The 17,763-nt window shown below is 39.2% G+C and overlaps 1 protein-coding gene across 5 annotated transcripts in view; it reads left to right on the top strand.

The window, feature by feature from the left end:
* Ptprz1 (protein tyrosine phosphatase receptor type Z1) overlaps positions 1 to 17,763 on the top strand; it is a 174,416-nt gene that overhangs the window by 155,410 nt on the left and 1,243 nt on the right. For all 5 annotated transcript variants that reach the window (XM_045160208.1, XM_045160209.1, XM_045160211.1 and 2 more), the window contains 7 exons: positions 575 to 721; positions 7,816 to 7,909; positions 8,267 to 8,340; positions 9,647 to 9,775; positions 10,571 to 10,717; positions 14,842 to 14,984; positions 16,423 to 16,558. In XM_045160208.1, coding sequence (XP_045016143.1) covers positions 575 to 721; positions 7,816 to 7,909; positions 8,267 to 8,340; positions 9,647 to 9,775; positions 10,571 to 10,717; positions 14,842 to 14,984; positions 16,423 to 16,558 — 870 coding nt within the window. The remainder of the gene's footprint in view (positions 1 to 574; positions 722 to 7,815; positions 7,910 to 8,266; positions 8,341 to 9,646; positions 9,776 to 10,570; positions 10,718 to 14,841; positions 14,985 to 16,422; positions 16,559 to 17,763) is intronic.

Genomic DNA, 17,763 nt, shown 5'->3' on the forward strand with positions numbered 1-17,763 from the left:
TGGCACGCAAATTCTCTCTCTCCCTCTCCCTTTCTCTCTCTCTCATTTAAAAAAAAAAAAAGGACCAGAAATATATGGCTGAGCAGGGAACCCAAACCAAAGCAAACCTTCGTCATAGCAATACTTTCTGATCAGATAAGACCTGAGAAGAGTGCTACCTGTGTAAATGAGAGAATGATTGAAAACTGGGTAAAATTTCACCAGATTATATGTGACAGCCTACTAGGAGAATTGGAGTATCTACTAGAGGAGATGTGGCAGAAGCTTAGGAACCAGGAAGTCCTCTTTATAGAAAATGTGGTAATGGCAAGTTTGAAGGACACAGGCAGCATTGCTTTGCCTTCCCTACCCACAAATATCACTATAAGTAGAGGACTGCAACAAGGTCGTTCTCTTGCCCACCTCCTTTCCTATGTCTGCCTTCCACCAAGACCTAGTCAGCAACTTGGGGCAGGTCATCCTCCTCACCCCCAACATTTTGTTAAACTCTTACTGTCTGTCAGTGGGAAGTTTTACTTTTGTAGCTATGTATCAGGAATTTTTAAATAATGCTCTCTCCTCACTGTTTTCTCAGGAACAGTATGTCTTTATTCATGACACATTGGTCGAGGCCATACTCAGCAAAGACACGGAGGTGCTGGACAGTCATATCCATGCCTATGTTAATGCCCTCCTCATTCCAGGACCAACAGGCAAGACAAAACTAGAGAAACAATTCCAGGTGAGTCCTCTTAAATGTCACCACAGAAATGAACATCACTGTGGTCCCCTTGTTTGACTCAACAAGACCACTTGGACAAGATGAAAGTGTGGCTGGAGTAATGGCTTTGTGTTTGAGCTACCCTTGTTCTTGACAGTAGGTTACAGAGTCTCACAATAAATTTCGAGGGGATGCATCCTTCTGAGTAGCAAGAGGAAAAGTTCTCAGAAACCCTAGACTAACTTTTACAAATATAAATGTAGCCCGGGAAAGGAGGCCTCGGAGACTAACAGAATGAACAAACGGGACTTAAGATACAAACTGGCTAAGTGCTCTTTTTGCTTTGAAAAAAACCTGGGCACTTGAACGCGAGGGCGATGGCGCGGGTTGTTCCTGCTGCTCTCAGGAAGTCCGTGTCTCGCTTGAAATCCTTGGCCTAGAATAGGCCACCTACTCCTGCAAAAGCATCCTCAACCAAGTTTCTCCCACTCACCTGTCTCGAGCAGGAAAGCAGACACGGACACATGTATTGTTAGCACACCTCCCCAAACACTGATGAGCTCTCTGGTTTTCTGAAGTAAGTCAGTGAAGAATGTAGAAATCAAGTGTTAGCCTGGTACCGGGGAATGTGCAAACTTTGAGGATTTCCACAGGGGTAGAGACTATGATTTCATTGCGAACTATCATCTAACTTTAAAGGGTTTCTGGGGAAGCAGTGACAACATGGAGAGAAAGAATATACAGAAATATTTTGGAGGAGCCTGGGAAGTGAACAAACCCTGACTTTCCGTGTTTGCCTTGCTCTTTTGCCCCTGTTCATAGCATAGAGCATGTTTAGCCACTGTGGATCCTCTCAAATCTTTTCCCTTCTCAGCCCTTCCTTTGGTGCTTTCAGGGGAACAAGATTGGGGTGAACACTGGACTTAAGACCTGTCTTCAGGAAGACACATGTCTTGTTCAGCAAGCCCATGTGAGTCGTGAAGGAATGCATTTCAGAAAGAAAAGTATACAGTTTGAACTACAGACCAGATAGTAATGATATGTGCAACTAATGTTAGCATATAGAATAGCTTTTGAAGAGATGAAAAGCTATTCAAACAACCTAATCTTAATGGTATTTCACCAATTTTCAATAGAATTCTTATTTAAATATGATTTATCCCATAGAATCACATAAAAGAATCGATATGGTTTAAGTTGAATAGTCCAGAATGGAAAGGGAAACATAACATCAGGATTCAATTAAAAAGAGAAATATTTGATCATTGCTTCTTTACAACATAGATAGAAAACACAGGCATGTATATGTAATGTCTTAGAAAAGTGTTCATTCAGCAGGGCATGGTGGTGCACACCTTTAATTTTAGCCCTTGGGAGGCAGAGGTAGGAGGATCCAGGTGAGCAAGAGGCCAGCCTGAGACTACATAGTGAATTCCAGGTTAGCTTGGGCTAGAGTTAAACCCTACTTCAAAAAAAAAAAAAAAAAAAAAAAAAAAAAAACTAAATAAATAAATCCACAAAATTTCCTTGAAACAAAGTTCATGTCTACTTATTCCATAAATATTTGTCAGATTTATTAGATGGCAGAATTGAGTGTTTAAGAATAAAATGTAAGCATGCAGGGGTAGAGAGATGGCTTGGTAGCTAAGACTGCTTGCAAATCCTAAGGACCCATGTTCAACTCTCCAGATCCCATTTAAGCTAGATGCACAAGGTGATACAAGTATACAAGGTTGCACATGTGCACAAGATGGTACACATGTCTGGAGTTCAAGTGCAGTGGCTGGAGGCCCTGGTGTACCAATTCTCTCTTCCTCCCTCTCTCCCTCTCCCTTTTCTCGCTCATAAAAAATTAAAAATACATGTATATGTAAACATGCCTTAAGAAAATTAAAAGAGGGCTAGAGAGATGGCTCAACAGTTAATGCACCAGCCTGCAGAGCCTAATGACCTGAGTTTGATTCCCCAGCACCCATGTAAAGCCAGATGCACAAAGTGGTACATGCATCTGGAGTTCATTTGCAACAGATGGGGCCCTGGCATGCCCATTCTCTCTGTCTCTTTGCTTATAATTAATAAAATTTATTTTAAAAAAATTAAAAGAAGGGGCTGGAGAAATTGTGTAATAAATAAGAGCTACACATGCATGAGGACATGGTTTAAACCCCAGCACCAATATTTTTAAAAAGACACATCTGTAATGCTAGAATTGAGGAGGGCAGAGACAGATTACTGGAGCTCAGTCAGTCTAGCAAAAAAAAAAAAAACAAAAAAACAAAAAAAAACTGACAAAAAACCTTGAGCTCCAGATTCAGCAAGAGACACTTTCTCAAGGAAGAAAATCAGAATAGAGATAGTCTAGGTCACTAGATGTCATGGGCTCCAAAAATGGGCACACATGCACACACACATGCAGCCATGCATACTACACACACACACACACACACACACACACACACACATACACACTACATACACACACAGCAAGGTAAAAGGTAAAATAGCACACCAAGCTTCTGTTCTTATGGTGCTTGCAATCTAATGGGGATACAGGTAAGAAAACAGACAAATACCAAAAAATATGGAAAGTTCCTCTGTAATATGGTAATATAATATGGGATTGTGTTGGTATAAAGGTAAGAATGAAACTTAGGGAATAATTAAATGAGCTACATCTAAAAGTTGGTCAGAGGATTTGGCCATTACCTTATAAGACACTGCTTTTGTGGAGGGAAAAGAGACAAAATTACTCGGCATTTGGGAGGAGGTGGTATCTATCATGGTGAATGAGAATTCAGGAGAGGAGGTGCATTCTTGTGGAATGTGATAGGGAACAAAATGCTAAAACTACTTCTAGGCCCACCTAATTTTGAAGTGCTTGGGAGTTATATTTGTCAGCTTTTCACTTATATAAGGAAATAACTGAGGGAAGCTGTTTTAAAACAACAAAAAAGGTTTATTTGTGCTTATGATTCTATGAACACAAGGGACCGTATTTAGTGATATTCTCCTTTCTGGTGAAGATCTGGACCCCCTCAGAACATCACAAGCCAGAGACAGGGAGTGTGTATGTACTCGTCCTCCTTTATAAATCCATCAGGCTTCACCCACGGGGCTCCACACCAGTGGCTTTATCTAACCCTAATCACTTTCTGCAGTCCTTATCTCTTTTACCATGGTTGTCTGCATTCAAATCATGATGGAGTGTGCCCCAGTTACCTTGTGTGGTGGGCAATTGAATCCTACAAGAGAGGTTAAGTTTAGAGAAAGAGCTTTAGGGAATGGCTATCTTGGACATGATTATTTGAACCCTTGGTACTGGGTAAAATGGCCATTAGAAAGTGTTTGGAAGGTTGGGCGATGGGCTAGGGATAGAGGTGAGCTTTAGAGTCCTTGTTTGCATACATGAGGCAATGGGTTTATAACCTAGTACTGCAAAATTAAATAAATAAAATCTTGGGAAATTATTTAAAGTATAATTAAGCAATGTGTGGCTAGACTACAAAAAGAAGGAGAAATTGAAGGCATCAGAGAGTAGGGAAGATCTACAATAGTTGGAGATGCAAGAGTCCAGAGACAGCGATGATTCCAAAGGCAAAAAGAAAATTAAAGATGGCAAATTGTAAGATCTAGTCACCATGTAATTGTAGAAAGGTCCACAGGATTGAGCCATGTCCTAGGGTACTGATGACCCTTGGAAAAGCTGTTCTAATCAACGTAAAGGGGAATGGCACCCTCAGGCACATATGTCAATATCCTTTGCTCTCCTTTGTCCCCCTTTCCCACTGTCTCCCTCCTGTTCCCTGTCTCCTTCTTCCCAGTCCCCTTCCTCCCCATAAGTCTATCCTGCCTCCTCCATTTGGTTTTTCTTTTTTCAAAGTTTTATTTATGAGAGAGAGCGAATGGGTGTGCCAGGGCCTCCAGACACTGCAAATTAATTCCAGACACATGCACCCCCCCCCCCATGCACCTGGATAACTTGTGTCAAACCAGGGTCCTTTGGCTTTGCAGCAAAATGCCTTAACCTCTAAGCCATCCCTCCAGACCTCCATTCAGTTTTTAACTCCCTGTTATCTGTCATCTCCAGTAGATATATGTGTGTGAGAATGTCATAGTGAAGTCAGCTTATGATATTATATGTTAACTTAAAACATTAATTTTTAAAAGAGAAGGAAACTGAGTAGATTTGAGGGATTAAGAACAATTACATAGCTCTCTTTAAAAATTTGACTCTAAACAGAATGTTAAAGATGGCCACAAGAAGCATGCAGTGAAAGAGCTAGGTAGTTTTTAGGTTGCTTATTTTGAGTATGTTTATTTCTAGTGGAATATGTAAACTTATTTTAAAACCTAAGGGAAGGCCAGGCATGTGGCACATGTCTTTAATCTCAGCATTCAGGAGGCAGAGATAGAAGGATCACTGTGAGTTTGAGGCCATCCTGAGATCACATAGTGAATTTTATGTCAGCCTGAGGTACAGCAAGACCCTACCTTAAAATAAAACTTAAGGGAAGTGAAAGAATTGGAAGGAGCCGGGATCTGGGGTGGATAGAAAGGTAGACTGAGGACACCATAAATGAACTGGTATTTAGAAGCAGTAAAACCTTAAATGAATGTATATGGTATATAAAGTATAGTGATAAATGCATGGACTCTAAGGCTGGCAGCTAAGATAAGGTTAGGAAAATGGATGCCTCTCTGACTTCACTTATGAAGGAAGAAAACACATTCATAAACAATAGGATAAGAAAAAGAATGCAGTCATGTATGGACACTCATAACTGTAATCCCTCCACTCAGGTGGCTGAGGCAGAGGGATGGACACAAATTCAAGGCCAGCTTGAGCTCTATAGTGAGTTATAAGCCAGCCTTGGCTACAGAGTGAGACCCTGTCTCAAAAAAAAAAAGGAAAAGAAAAAATGAAAGCATGATTACAAATTAGTAGTAGTCTTGAAACATAAAAACATATTATGAACAAATTTTGCAAAATTTGAAGAAGCAAAAAGTTCCAAACATTAGGGGAGAAAAACAATCTGTTTTATTGGTCAGATAAGTTTTTGGTATTAACACTGTATAAGAAAAGGATATCTATAAGACAGTATCAATAAAATCTTGTCTTAAATATCAGGAGCTAAAACCCTACAGTGAATTTTACACATCCTACTCAAGTAGAGTTTGCAAGGTTTCTTCCAGGAATTAACTTAGCATAGAAAATGTATAGGCCTAGGGCTTGAGAGATTACATAGCAAGTAAGGTGCTTGCCAGCAAAGCCTAAAAACCCATGTTCGATTCCCCAGTACACACATAAAGCCAGATATAAAAAAAAAAAAGGCACATGCATCTGAAATTTGTTTGCAGTGGCTAGAGGCCCTGGCATGCTCATTCTCTTTCTCTCTTAACCTTCTTCTTTCTCTCTCTGTGTCTTGCTCTCAAATAAATAAATAAATAGCTGGGCGTGGTGACGCACGCCTTAAATCCCAGCACTCAAGAGGCAGAGGTAGGAGGATCGCCGTGAGTTCAAGACCACCCTGAGACTACATCATTAATTCCAGCCCTGCCTGGACCAGAGTGAGACCCTACCTCAAAAAACAAAAAAACAAACAAACAATAAATAAGTATTTTTAAAAGAAATACATAGATCTAGGTATAAGAATTTTATGACCCTTTTTAGGCATAGTTTGCCATCACCTTTAGAGATACGTAATCCATGGAGTATCTTTTACTGAAGTATGATAGAGATCTCATTTTGCATTTTGTCCCAACATTCTCTCACTCTCCTTTCAGATTTGTAACAGATATGTGGGTTCTTCTGGATGATGTCACTCTAATGTTATTATATCTCCTGAATTTCTCCTTTATGCAATATACAAATTATTTTCCATAGTCTTTTCAATACAAGTTGAATATTTTTGGCTCATGTTAAATTAGCATCTGTTGTACAATGAAAATTTCTGTCAGGATTGGCTTTTATAAGTATTTTAAGAAAAATCTACATCTTAACAACATTCTAATCTAGCAATGGCATATCTCTATTTGCTTCAGGGTTTAATTTTGTCCTTCTCAACACAGGTTTATAATTTCCCCTAATGATTTATTGAACGTTTTGTTAAGTGTAGTTTATAAACCTTGACAATTAACATGCACACACACACATACCTAAGGTAATTTGCTTCCTTCCCATTTGAGTTCAGGTAGAGGAGACAGAGGATGAACATCTGTCAGGGAAGCTGTGTGGAAGGGTTTCTCTTGATGACAGTCACAGTTCTAATGCTCTGTCCTCTACCCAGCTCCCATAGTATACAACAGGCACTTCACTCAAACAAGGATTAGTTCTAAGGGTCAGTGGGGAAAAAAAAAAAAAAAGTTAAGAGTGTTTACATTAAAGAATCACATCTTTGAGCAGGGCCTGGTGGTACACGCCTTTAATCCCAGCACTCAGGAGGCAGAGGTACGAGGATCACTGTGAGTTCAAGGCCACCCTGAGGCTACATAGTGAATTCCGGGTCAGCCTGGGCCTGAGTGAAAACCCTACCTGGAAAAAAAAATAATAATAACATCTTTGGTACTAGGAAGATGACTCAGCAGGTAAAGGCACTTGCTTGCAAAGCCCTCTGGCCTGGGTTTAATTCATCAACACCCACATAAAAAACCAGAGGCATTGCCGGGCGTGGTGGCGCACGCCTTTAATCCCAGCACTCAGGAGGCAGAGGTAGGAGGATCGCCATGAGTTTAAGGCCACCCTGAGACTACAGAGTTAATTCCAGGTCAGCCTGGACCAGAGTGAGACCCTACCTCGAAAAACCAAAACAAAAAAAAAAAAAAAAAAAAAACAGAGGCACAAAGTGGTGCATCTGTCAGAATTTGTTTGCAGTAGCTAGTGTCCCTAGGACAACCATTCATATTCCCCCTTCCCTTGAAAACAAATAAATAAATAAGACTGAGTTCTGACTGGAGTATGACGACACTAAATTTTTTTAATTAAAAAGAAAGAATCAAACAACTAAAATTAAAAAAAAAAAAAAGAATCGCATCTTGATTGAGATGTGTCTGTCTGTGTTTGAGTCCTCAGTTACTGAGAGGAAACAGCCTGTTCTTTTTCTGTCTCCCTTGCTCAGCTTCTGGGTCAATCTAGTATCCAGCAGAGTGACTATTCTACAGCCCTAAAGCAATGCAATAGGGAAAAGAACAGAACTTCTTCCATCATCCCTGGTAAGCTGTTTGGAACCCTGCAAACCATATATATATATATATATTTTTTTTTTTTTTTGCTGTTGTTTTATAATAGAATACTTATGTGCATTTGGTAATAATGGTCTCATGAGTAAAAATGCTATACACACTAATTATTATACATTATATCGATTATAGTGTTCTAACAATGCTCAATATCAGCCTTTAAAATGACCTGTGAGTTCTTCTTAAAGTTTTATCTAAAACTACAATTTTAACATTTAAAAATCAAAAGCATTCAGCTTGAGAAATGCAGCTACATTTTGCCTTTGGGGATTGAAGGGTACGCACAGTACAGAGAGCATGGTTGTTAACCTGGAATGTTCTGTATTCCAGTGGAAAGATCAAGGGTGGGGATTTCGTCCCTGAGTGGGGAAGGCACCGACTACATCAATGCATCCTATATCATGGTAAGTCAGAGACATCACTGGGGCACCTGCCTGCCAACTTGTGTTACCAGAATAAAATAACAGAGTGGGCGAACCAGAGTGGGCTCCTTGCAGTAGCAGCAACTGTGGGTGTGGGCAGCACCACTGATAGACATCAGGTCCATCAGACTGCAGCCCACAGCAGCCAGGGGAAGGAAATACCAGCATGCCTTTGTTTTTACTTATCCTAGGATGGAAGAAAATCTCAAGCAAGACAAATAAGCAGGAACTCAAAGTACCCCTCAAAGCTGATAAGTAGATACAAAACTTTCATTCATTAAGGTAGAGCCTCTAGGCAGACCTAAGATACACCCAGCTCAGCAAAGCCCAAACTCACTGAAATTATATCAGGTAGGCAGTACAGTTCCACACTGGCACTGGGTTCATTCATGCACCTGGATTTCTAAAGATACAATACCTCCCTTCTACATTTAGATCTTCTGCCCATGGGGCAGGTGGCTAGTTCATGTCCCTCATCAGCATCTCAGAATAGTTTACTCACACAGCTTGATTTCAGACAAAAGGGTTCTAATACCCATTCTAGAAACCTATGTTCTTTTTAGCCAGCAAAGAAAGGATTAATGGATGCGTAGGGAGGAAATAGGGAATGGTGCAGTGGTGGCTTATAAATTGATGCTGCACTACACAGCAGCCAGCGGAAGAAGGCATGGGATCTGAAAGAGCAGGTGTGAGAAGAGTCAAGAGTTTAGTAAGCACCATGGAGGTCATGCTTAGTCCATGGGTACCAGCTTCCAGGTTTCTGCAGCACAGTCAATAAAGAGCCTTCCCAATTCCTCTCTTATGGTATCAGCCAGAGATCTGAATGTCAAAGGTATCCTGTGATGAGAAGGTTGCATTCTGAAACCCAGGGTGTTTGGACAGTGAGAAGTACAAACTGTGCTATGAATTCCTATACTATCCAGTTTAGGAGACACTTTCCACATGCCATTGTGGTACCTTTGCTCCTGGAGGTTATAGGTAAGCTTGAGTACACTTCTTAGGCTCATATGTCCACATTTAATTTCTTAGGCCCCAATTTAATCATCTGTAAGATTAGGAACACAGTTCCCAGCTCATCAATTTCTTGAGCAAAAGAAAACAATCTGTACCTGGCATACAGGCAGTACCCAGCAAACATTCAGTGTAATAAACACATTATTGTTTGTGTTCACAATGTATGACTAAAATCACAATTTTGACTTTAGGTCCTTTAATGTAAAAAAAAAAAAAAGTCAGTTTGTTTAAAGTCATATGTCAGGGCTTGTTTATCTTCTTTTTGATTTTGTAGGGTTATTACCAGAGTAGTGAATTCATCATCACACAGCATCCCCTTCTCCATACCATCAAGGATTTCTGGAGGATGATATGGGACCACAATGCCCAGCTGGTGGTTATGATTCCTGATGGGCAAAACATGGTATGTCCTGTAGGTCCCTTTTAGTTCTTTGCTTGTAAGAAAGATATCAGGTCACAATAGTCAGAAGTCGAACATCATTGGAGTCATGCTGTATCTACTGTTAGGTTTGGCTTAGTTTCACAGTTTCTTTGGACTGAATATATTGGCAAGAATTTAATGAAAGTAAAGTAAAATTAATTTAAACTTATGCAGTTTGTGAGACTGCTTGAGAAAATCAGGATGAGAACCATGAGTGACATCAATCCTTATGATCGTATTTACATTTTCAAAATAAAATGTGTTGGTAGCTGTAGATTCCTAGTTTAAGGAGCTTTTTAGAAATTATCTTTTTAAAGACTCAGAACTGAATAAACTTGTAAAGGTAGTAGCAGAAAGTCAATGACACATCTTTTCTTATTTTTGTATGTGTAAAACTCAAAAGTAAACAAATTTAACATTTGATCTTCAATTTGCATACATACTCATCTCTTATGCTCAGTTCTTGTCTCTAAACTTGCACTGATTGCAAATCAGGCTAGAAACTGATAAGCCCTTCTTTCAACTATCAGTTACAGAAACAGTAAGCTTCCCATTGTTACTGATAAGCTAAGAGCACAAAATAGCCAAGATAGTTTGGGCTAAGTGTGATATTTTATTTTGCACATTAAGTCTGGTTTAAGACATCGAGAATATTTTGATATTTAAAGAAAAACCTGAGTTGAAATTTCTGTGCCAACTAATTGACCTGAGTTCATAATTAGTCAGACTCATGAGGTAGTCTGTTAAAATCTATACTGTTCCTTGGTTTTCCCTTAGGCAGAAGATGAATTTGTTTACTGGCCAAATAAAGATGAGCCTATAAACTGTGAGAGCTTTAAGGTTACTCTTATGGCTGAAGAACACAAATGTCTATCTAATGAGGAAAAGCTTATAATTCAAGACTTTATCTTAGAAGCAACACAGGTATGGACATATGTTAAGTGGCAAACCTCATCCTGCTCACACGTGATAACCATCATTAACTTAAGAATCCTTCAAAGAAGTGGAAAGGATTCTGTTTCTCATATATGGAGACAATTATCCAATCAATGTTTCCTTACTCATTGCTTTCATTTTCAAACTCTTACAGAAATATCGAACTATTAGTTATCACTACACAATTCTAGTTTATATGTACACAGGAAAGCAGAGATTACACTTTACTCTAAATCAGTTGCTGATAGAACTCAAGTCGAAATAGACAAGTACAAAAAATCCTTATCAATTCTACTCTCATGTCTTAAGATCAGCTTTTTCCCTGTATCCTCTTAAGTAAAATGAAACATATTATTTACCAAAAGTTACCACTTTCTCCCAATGCAGTGAGTTGGTATTAAAGAAATACTTTGAGGGTTTGGAGAGATGGCTCAACAGTTCAAGGCATTGCTTACAAAGCCTAGGAAAGCTAGGTTCAAATCTCCAGTACCCATATATAGCCAGATGCATTCCCGCATAAAGGCACGTGCATCTGGAGTTTGTTTACAGTGGCAGGAGGCTCTGCTATGCCCATTATCTTCTCTCGCTCCCTTCCTCCCTTCCCCCCTCCCTCCCTCTCTCTACTTGCAAATAAAGAAATAAAACTTAAAAGGATATGCTTTGAAACAAGAAACAAGGATTGTTTGTTTAAATCATTTATAAAATATTTACTTAAAAAAGAGTGAGAAAAAGAAAAGAGAAAGTGAGAGAGAAAGAGAGAGAGAGAGAGAGAGAGAGAGAATGGGTGTTCCAGAGCCTATAGCCACTGTAAATGGATTCCAGACTCATGTACCATCTTGTGCATTTGGCTTTATGTGGATACTGAGGGATAGAAGTTGGGACCTAGGCTATGCAGTCAAGCACCTTAGCTTCTGAGCCATCTCTCCAGCCCCTGTTTAAACTCTTGATGATCTATAAGACTCTGTTTTTTATCTACATTACAATATACCATTTCAACAATCTCTTAGTTATGTACATGACAACTAATTGAAATCATCCAATAATTACTTTTGCAGGACTATAGTCACAAACAAAAATGTATCCAATGAAAATAAGACATGTAAGATTCAGACTCCCTTCTCAAGCACACAAAAAAATCAAATTATATTTTAGGCCACTTAAATATTTTACTCCCAAAACTAGTTAACCATATTATAGTATATAAGAACATTATTCTATACAATACTTGAATGATCAAAATATATCATCACTAATGCAAACAAATTAACCATGTAAAACATGGTTCACTGAGATAGTATCATAACTGATCAAAACAACCACAACAAACTGAATGTGTTGGTTCCATTCCCATTAATGAACAGCATAGTCTTAGGAGTCTTGCATGCCCTGTTTATAGGAGGGGAAGCAGGATTCTGGCCCCAGAGAGTTCTTATTCCATGGTAATTCCCACCTGTGGTTGTTCTCCAATTGTGTTAGCATCTCTCATGCCTTCCCTCCACTGTCTCCCTAGCTAATAAGAAGGCTTATCATTGGATAGCCATTGTCTTGTCCTACTCATAATCCCTATCACTCTAAGGCCTCGCTCAGTCTTAAGCAATCAACACACCTTTTTTGTAGTACTAATGGGAAGTTCCCTAAAAATTATACATTCATGACTGAGTTCAGTTCAATACAGCTTAGGTATGCAAATCAGTGTTATTTATGCCCCCATCACCAAGGAAGAGAGGCAGTCCTAAAGCCATCAAGAAGGTATTCTAGTATCACAAAAATAAATGAAAAACCACTTTATTATGTGATATATTTTGTAATACTTTATCTATGCATCTGTGACCTACTCTAGCTTTCTTATAATTTATAGGTAAAAATTCAAAATAAAAATAAAGTTCAAACAGGATACTAAAACTTGCAGTTCTAATCATTTCACTTACAACCAGTTTCCCAAATAGCATAGCATTCTAATGTTTAGATTCTATTCTGATAGGGTGTATATATTGCAAGTACCTTATCCCAGGTTATGATTTTACTTTTCTTACATTCTTATTGAGTTTTTCCTTAGGATAAATAGAATTTTTCAAGCCTAATAATCCATATGCACTACTAATCCTTTCCTTTTAGAAGGAATAAATCATTTAGTATCTTCTTGTTTAAAAATCCCTTCTTGATTGGTAATGTTGCCTACTTGTTAGGGTCCTTTGCCTAGTATTTACAAAAATGTTTCCCCTGGTGGGAGAGATGGCTTAGTGATTAAGGCGTTTGCTTGCAGAGCCAAAGGATCCCGGTTGTACTCTCCAGGACCCATGTAAGCCAGATACCCAAGGGGTCACTTGCATCTCGACTTCATTTGCAGTAGCTGGATGCCCTGGCGCACCCATTTTCTCTCTCTCTCTCTCTCTCTCTTCCTCTTTCTCTCTCCCTCTCTCTCACCCTCTTTCTCACTCTCAAATAAATAAATAAAATATATATTTTTAAAAAACATTTCCCCAATACTGTATAAAACCAGGCTCAGTGGAACATACCTGGGAGAACACAGTACTAGGAAGATGAAAGCAAGAAGATCCCAAGTTCAGGATCATTCTCAACTGCATGGCAAGTTTGAGACTAGCCCAGGGCTACATGAGACCCTGTTTCAAAACTGTTGAATATTAAATAAATAAATAAATAAATAAATCTATTCCTGGCAGAGCATATGTTTAGCATGCAAGAGGCAACAAAGTCAATTCTATGCCAAAGTAAACAAGCAAAAAATAATAATCTATCATACCTGAAAACATTAAGATGCTCTTGTACAAATTTACCTGGATTTTTCATCTCATATTTCTTAAGATCTAAATTCCTAATTTCCATGTGATACAATTTGCCCCGGTGTCATTTACAGATGGGTCACATCAGCTCATTCATTAGTCTATTTTCTGTTTATTGACTTGTTCCTAGCCTCTTGGGTTCCACGGTGCTCTTCATAGTCCCTCTGCTGACATGTCACCATCTTCATTCTAGGTTATACTTTTCATATCAGATGAGGTATATATTCTGTCTTGGTTTTCATTTTCAGTAGTGACTTGGCTATTTTGGCTCTTTGCCCTAAATTTGGGTTGTGACACTTGTGTTTAGATGTAGAATTTCATGTACACTTTAGGAAATTTGAGATAAACAAGTCACATAATCTAGTCTAGTCACACATGCAAAAATATAGAACAGGGAATGAAGTTCAAACAGCATCTCCACCTTCCTCGCCAGTGGCTTTCCAGCTGTGTGGTCTAATCTCATTATTCTGAGTTCGCTGGTGTTTGAATATCTCTCTGTTTTTTCCAAACAAATTTCAACCCTGAAGATATTCTTTTTTAATATGGTTAACTTTGTTTTCATTTATTTATTTGAGAGACAGAGAGAGGCAGAGAAAGAGAGGAAGAGAATAGGCATGTCAGGGCCTCTAGCCACTGCAAATGAATTACAGACATATGTGCCCCCTTGTGCATCTGGCTTACATGGGTCCTGGGGAATCAAACCGAGGTCCTTTGGCTTTGCAGGCAAGTGCCGTAACTGCTAAGCCATCTCTCCAGCCATTTTTATACTTTATTTACTTATTTATTTATGAAAGAGTGTGAGAGAGAAAGGGGGAGAGAGAGAGAATAGGCATGTCAGAGCATTTAGCCACCGCAAACAAACTCCAGATTCATGGGCCCCTTCCTGCATCTGGCTTACATAGGTACTGGGGAATTGAACCTGAGTCCCTAGGCTTTGCAAGCAAATGCCTTAACTGCTAAGCCATCTCTCTAGCTCAATATTTTCTTTTATAACTATAAATTTAGCAGCACAGACATATTTGTACATACTTGCATAGTTTGTTAGCATTGGTGGGATATACCCCATTATAAGATTTATTTTTAGAAGTAAAATAAAGATGCCATTTTGTTATCCCAGTGAATGAATGGTTGAATATCCCCTCACAATTGTTTCTTCCTTCCACCATAAGGTATATGCTGCAACTATTACATGCAACTAGGTTTTATTGCCTATCTATAATTTCCAACATTCTCTAATTATTCTTCTCACAATAAACTCACTAGACAATGCTACTTTTTTTGAAGACATTAATTTGTCCTTTCATCTCATAGGATGATTATGTGCTTGAAGTGAGGCATTTTCAGTGTCCCAAATGGCCAAATCCAGACAGTCCCATTAGTAAAACCTTTGAACTTATAAGTGCCATCAAAGAGGAAGCTGCTAACAGAGACGGGCCCATGATTGTTCATGATGAGTAAGTTTCGCAGTCTAAATAATTTTACATATCTGTATGTATGTATGCAATATATATGTTTCTTTGCCTTCGGACCAGCCTAGTGCTTTTAGCCAACTCTGACCATCCAGCCAGGATAGATTACTTGAGTCTTGTCACTTCACTTGGAAGTCCTGTTGAATACAGGAGATGGGTACATAAATACAAGAATCTGTTCTTGCTTTCTATGCTGAGAATATTTTGTGTGATAAGACAACATTTTGACACTAAGTAGGAGCAAATGGACCTATATTTTAGTTATTTGTTCTTGGGAAAGGAGCAAAAAAGAAATGATTTTGTTTCTTATTTGCCTGCCAAAGAATACTTTATTCAATGGATTTTTCCAAGCTTTTTACAAATAATTTTTTTTCGGGGGGGGGGAGGGGTTTGAGGTAGGGTCTCACTGTAGCCCAGGCTGACCTGGGATTCACTATGTAGTCTCAGGGTGGCCTTGAATTCATGGCGATCCTCCTACCTCTGCCTCCCGAGTGCTAAGATTAAAGGCGTGCACCACCATGCCCGACTCACAAGTAATTTTTAATAAAAAACCATTAAGGCTAGAATTATGTTGTATGTTTATATAAGATACATAGTTCTGTGTTGTAACTGGAGTTAAACCACTTTTTAAAAACGTTTGCATGTACATGTGAGGTGTAGTGTACACACATGTATAAGAAAATGCACACGGCCCAGTAGAGAACAGAGGAGGAGGTCGGATATCTTCTTATCACTCATTGGCATGGTTTCCTTGAGACAGAGGGGTCCTCTCACACTGGATCTGCTGTTGGTCATCAGTCCAGTGATTCTCCTGCCTCCTCCCCCATGGCCTGGGCTTGCAGACAGGCAGGCCCATGTCCAGCTTTTATATTTATTTTCATTTTAATGATCTGAGAGATATAGAGGAGAGAGAGAGAGAGAAAGACTGGGCACACCAGGGCATTCGGCCACTGCAAACAAACTCCAGACGCATACACCACCTCGTACATCTGGGCTTACGTGGGTTCTGGGGAATCTTTGGCTTTGCAGGCAAGTGCCTTAGCCACTAAGCCATCTCTCCAGCCTGCATGTCTAGCTTTTTACATTGATTCTGGGAAGGGAAGTTGTACTCGAAGATCTCCATCTGACAACCCCTCATGCTTAAGTAACAAGTAGCACTGAGCCATCTCTCAAATCCAATTTTCATTTTCTGTCAGCCTCTTTCATAGGATACAAGTGCATAGGCAAACATTAAATTGCTATAAAGGATCTCATTATCGATGGTGTGCATGTACGCAGTACTTTCATAAACATGAGAAAAGGAAAGACAACTCAGAATAATTTTCAGTGTTTTTACTGGAAAGTTTTCAAGGCTCTATGCTCTGAGTTACAAATGTGTTTAATGCATCTAAATAGAATCTTTTCCCCTTCTCTTTGTTATAAGGCATGGAGGGGTGACAGCTGGAACCTTCTGTGCTCTCACAACCCTCATGCACCAACTAGAAAAAGAAAATTCTGTGGATGTTTACCAGGTAGCCAAGATGATCAACATGATGAGGCCAGGAGTCTTTGCTGACATTGTAAGTAGTAAAGCAGCCAGCCAAACTGTCCACTGTGCGAATATTATTTACTTCGTAGGGGTTGTTGAAATCTTTTCACCATGTTTAAGAAAGAAAACACTGGCTGACAGGCAGATCACATTAGCATGTAGTATTCAAGATAAATTATAAGTCTGCATTTTCTAGGAGCTAGATGGCTAAAAACATTTTAAATCACTTGTGTACCATTTTATTACATTATTATAATTCTTAGAATTCTTGAAGCTCATATTCTAGCTGGCCTCAAAGAACAGCCAGAAGACATGCCTTGAAGACCTACATTTTTTATTTGCTTATTTTTATTTATTTGAGAAAGAGAGGCAAAGAGAGAGAAAAAAAAAAATGAGAATGGGCACGCCAGGGCCTCTTGTCAGTGCAAATGAACTTCAGACACATGTGCCACCTTGTGCATCTGGCTTACATGAGCCCTAGGAAATTGAACATGAGTCCTTTGGCTTTGCAGGCAAGCACCTTAACCACTAAGCTATCTCTGCAGCTCAGACCTATATTTAGAACTCACTTTTTTCTTCAGACCAAATTCAATTTTTGAAGTTAACAGATGACTTTGGGTACTTTTAAAATGAGAGAGAGAGAGAGATGTGCAAAAGCAAGAAAGAGTCACAGCACATTATGGTAATAAGGCTCAACTTACCAATAGCTTGTTTGTTATTATTGTGGTAAGAAATACGGAAAGATGAGAGGCTTAGGGAGGTTTTGCAGCCATAGAGTCACCATCAGCATCTCGGTTGTTTGTGGAAGAGAGCCTCGTAGAGAGATTTCCAAGGGCTACACACACAGTTTCTCAGGTCCATTGGGCTGATGGCATGTGAAGAGCATTTGGTCAGCAGCGGATCTGGGAACATACTGTGTTTTGCAAAGATCACCTTGCTGAGAACACAATCATTGCTGAGCTCTCTCTGCAAATAGCCAAAACCATTTGATCTCACACCAATTAAAGAAAAGAGAATAAAATTTTATTTTTTGTTTTGTTTTCAAGGTAGGATCTTACTGTAGCTCAGGCTGACCTGGAAATTACTAAGGAGTCTCAGGATGGCCTCAAACTCACAGCAATCCTCCTACCTCTGCCTTCTGAGTGCTGGGATTAAAAATGTGTGCCACCACACCCAGCAAAAGTTTATTTTTTGAAAGGGGTGTCTCAGATGCCAACTCTCAAAATGTTTCTCCAC

This window comes from Jaculus jaculus, chromosome 10, assembly GCF_020740685.1.
Source record: "Jaculus jaculus isolate mJacJac1 chromosome 10, mJacJac1.mat.Y.cur, whole genome shotgun sequence".
Taxonomy (NCBI): domain Eukaryota; kingdom Metazoa; phylum Chordata; class Mammalia; order Rodentia; family Dipodidae; genus Jaculus; species Jaculus jaculus.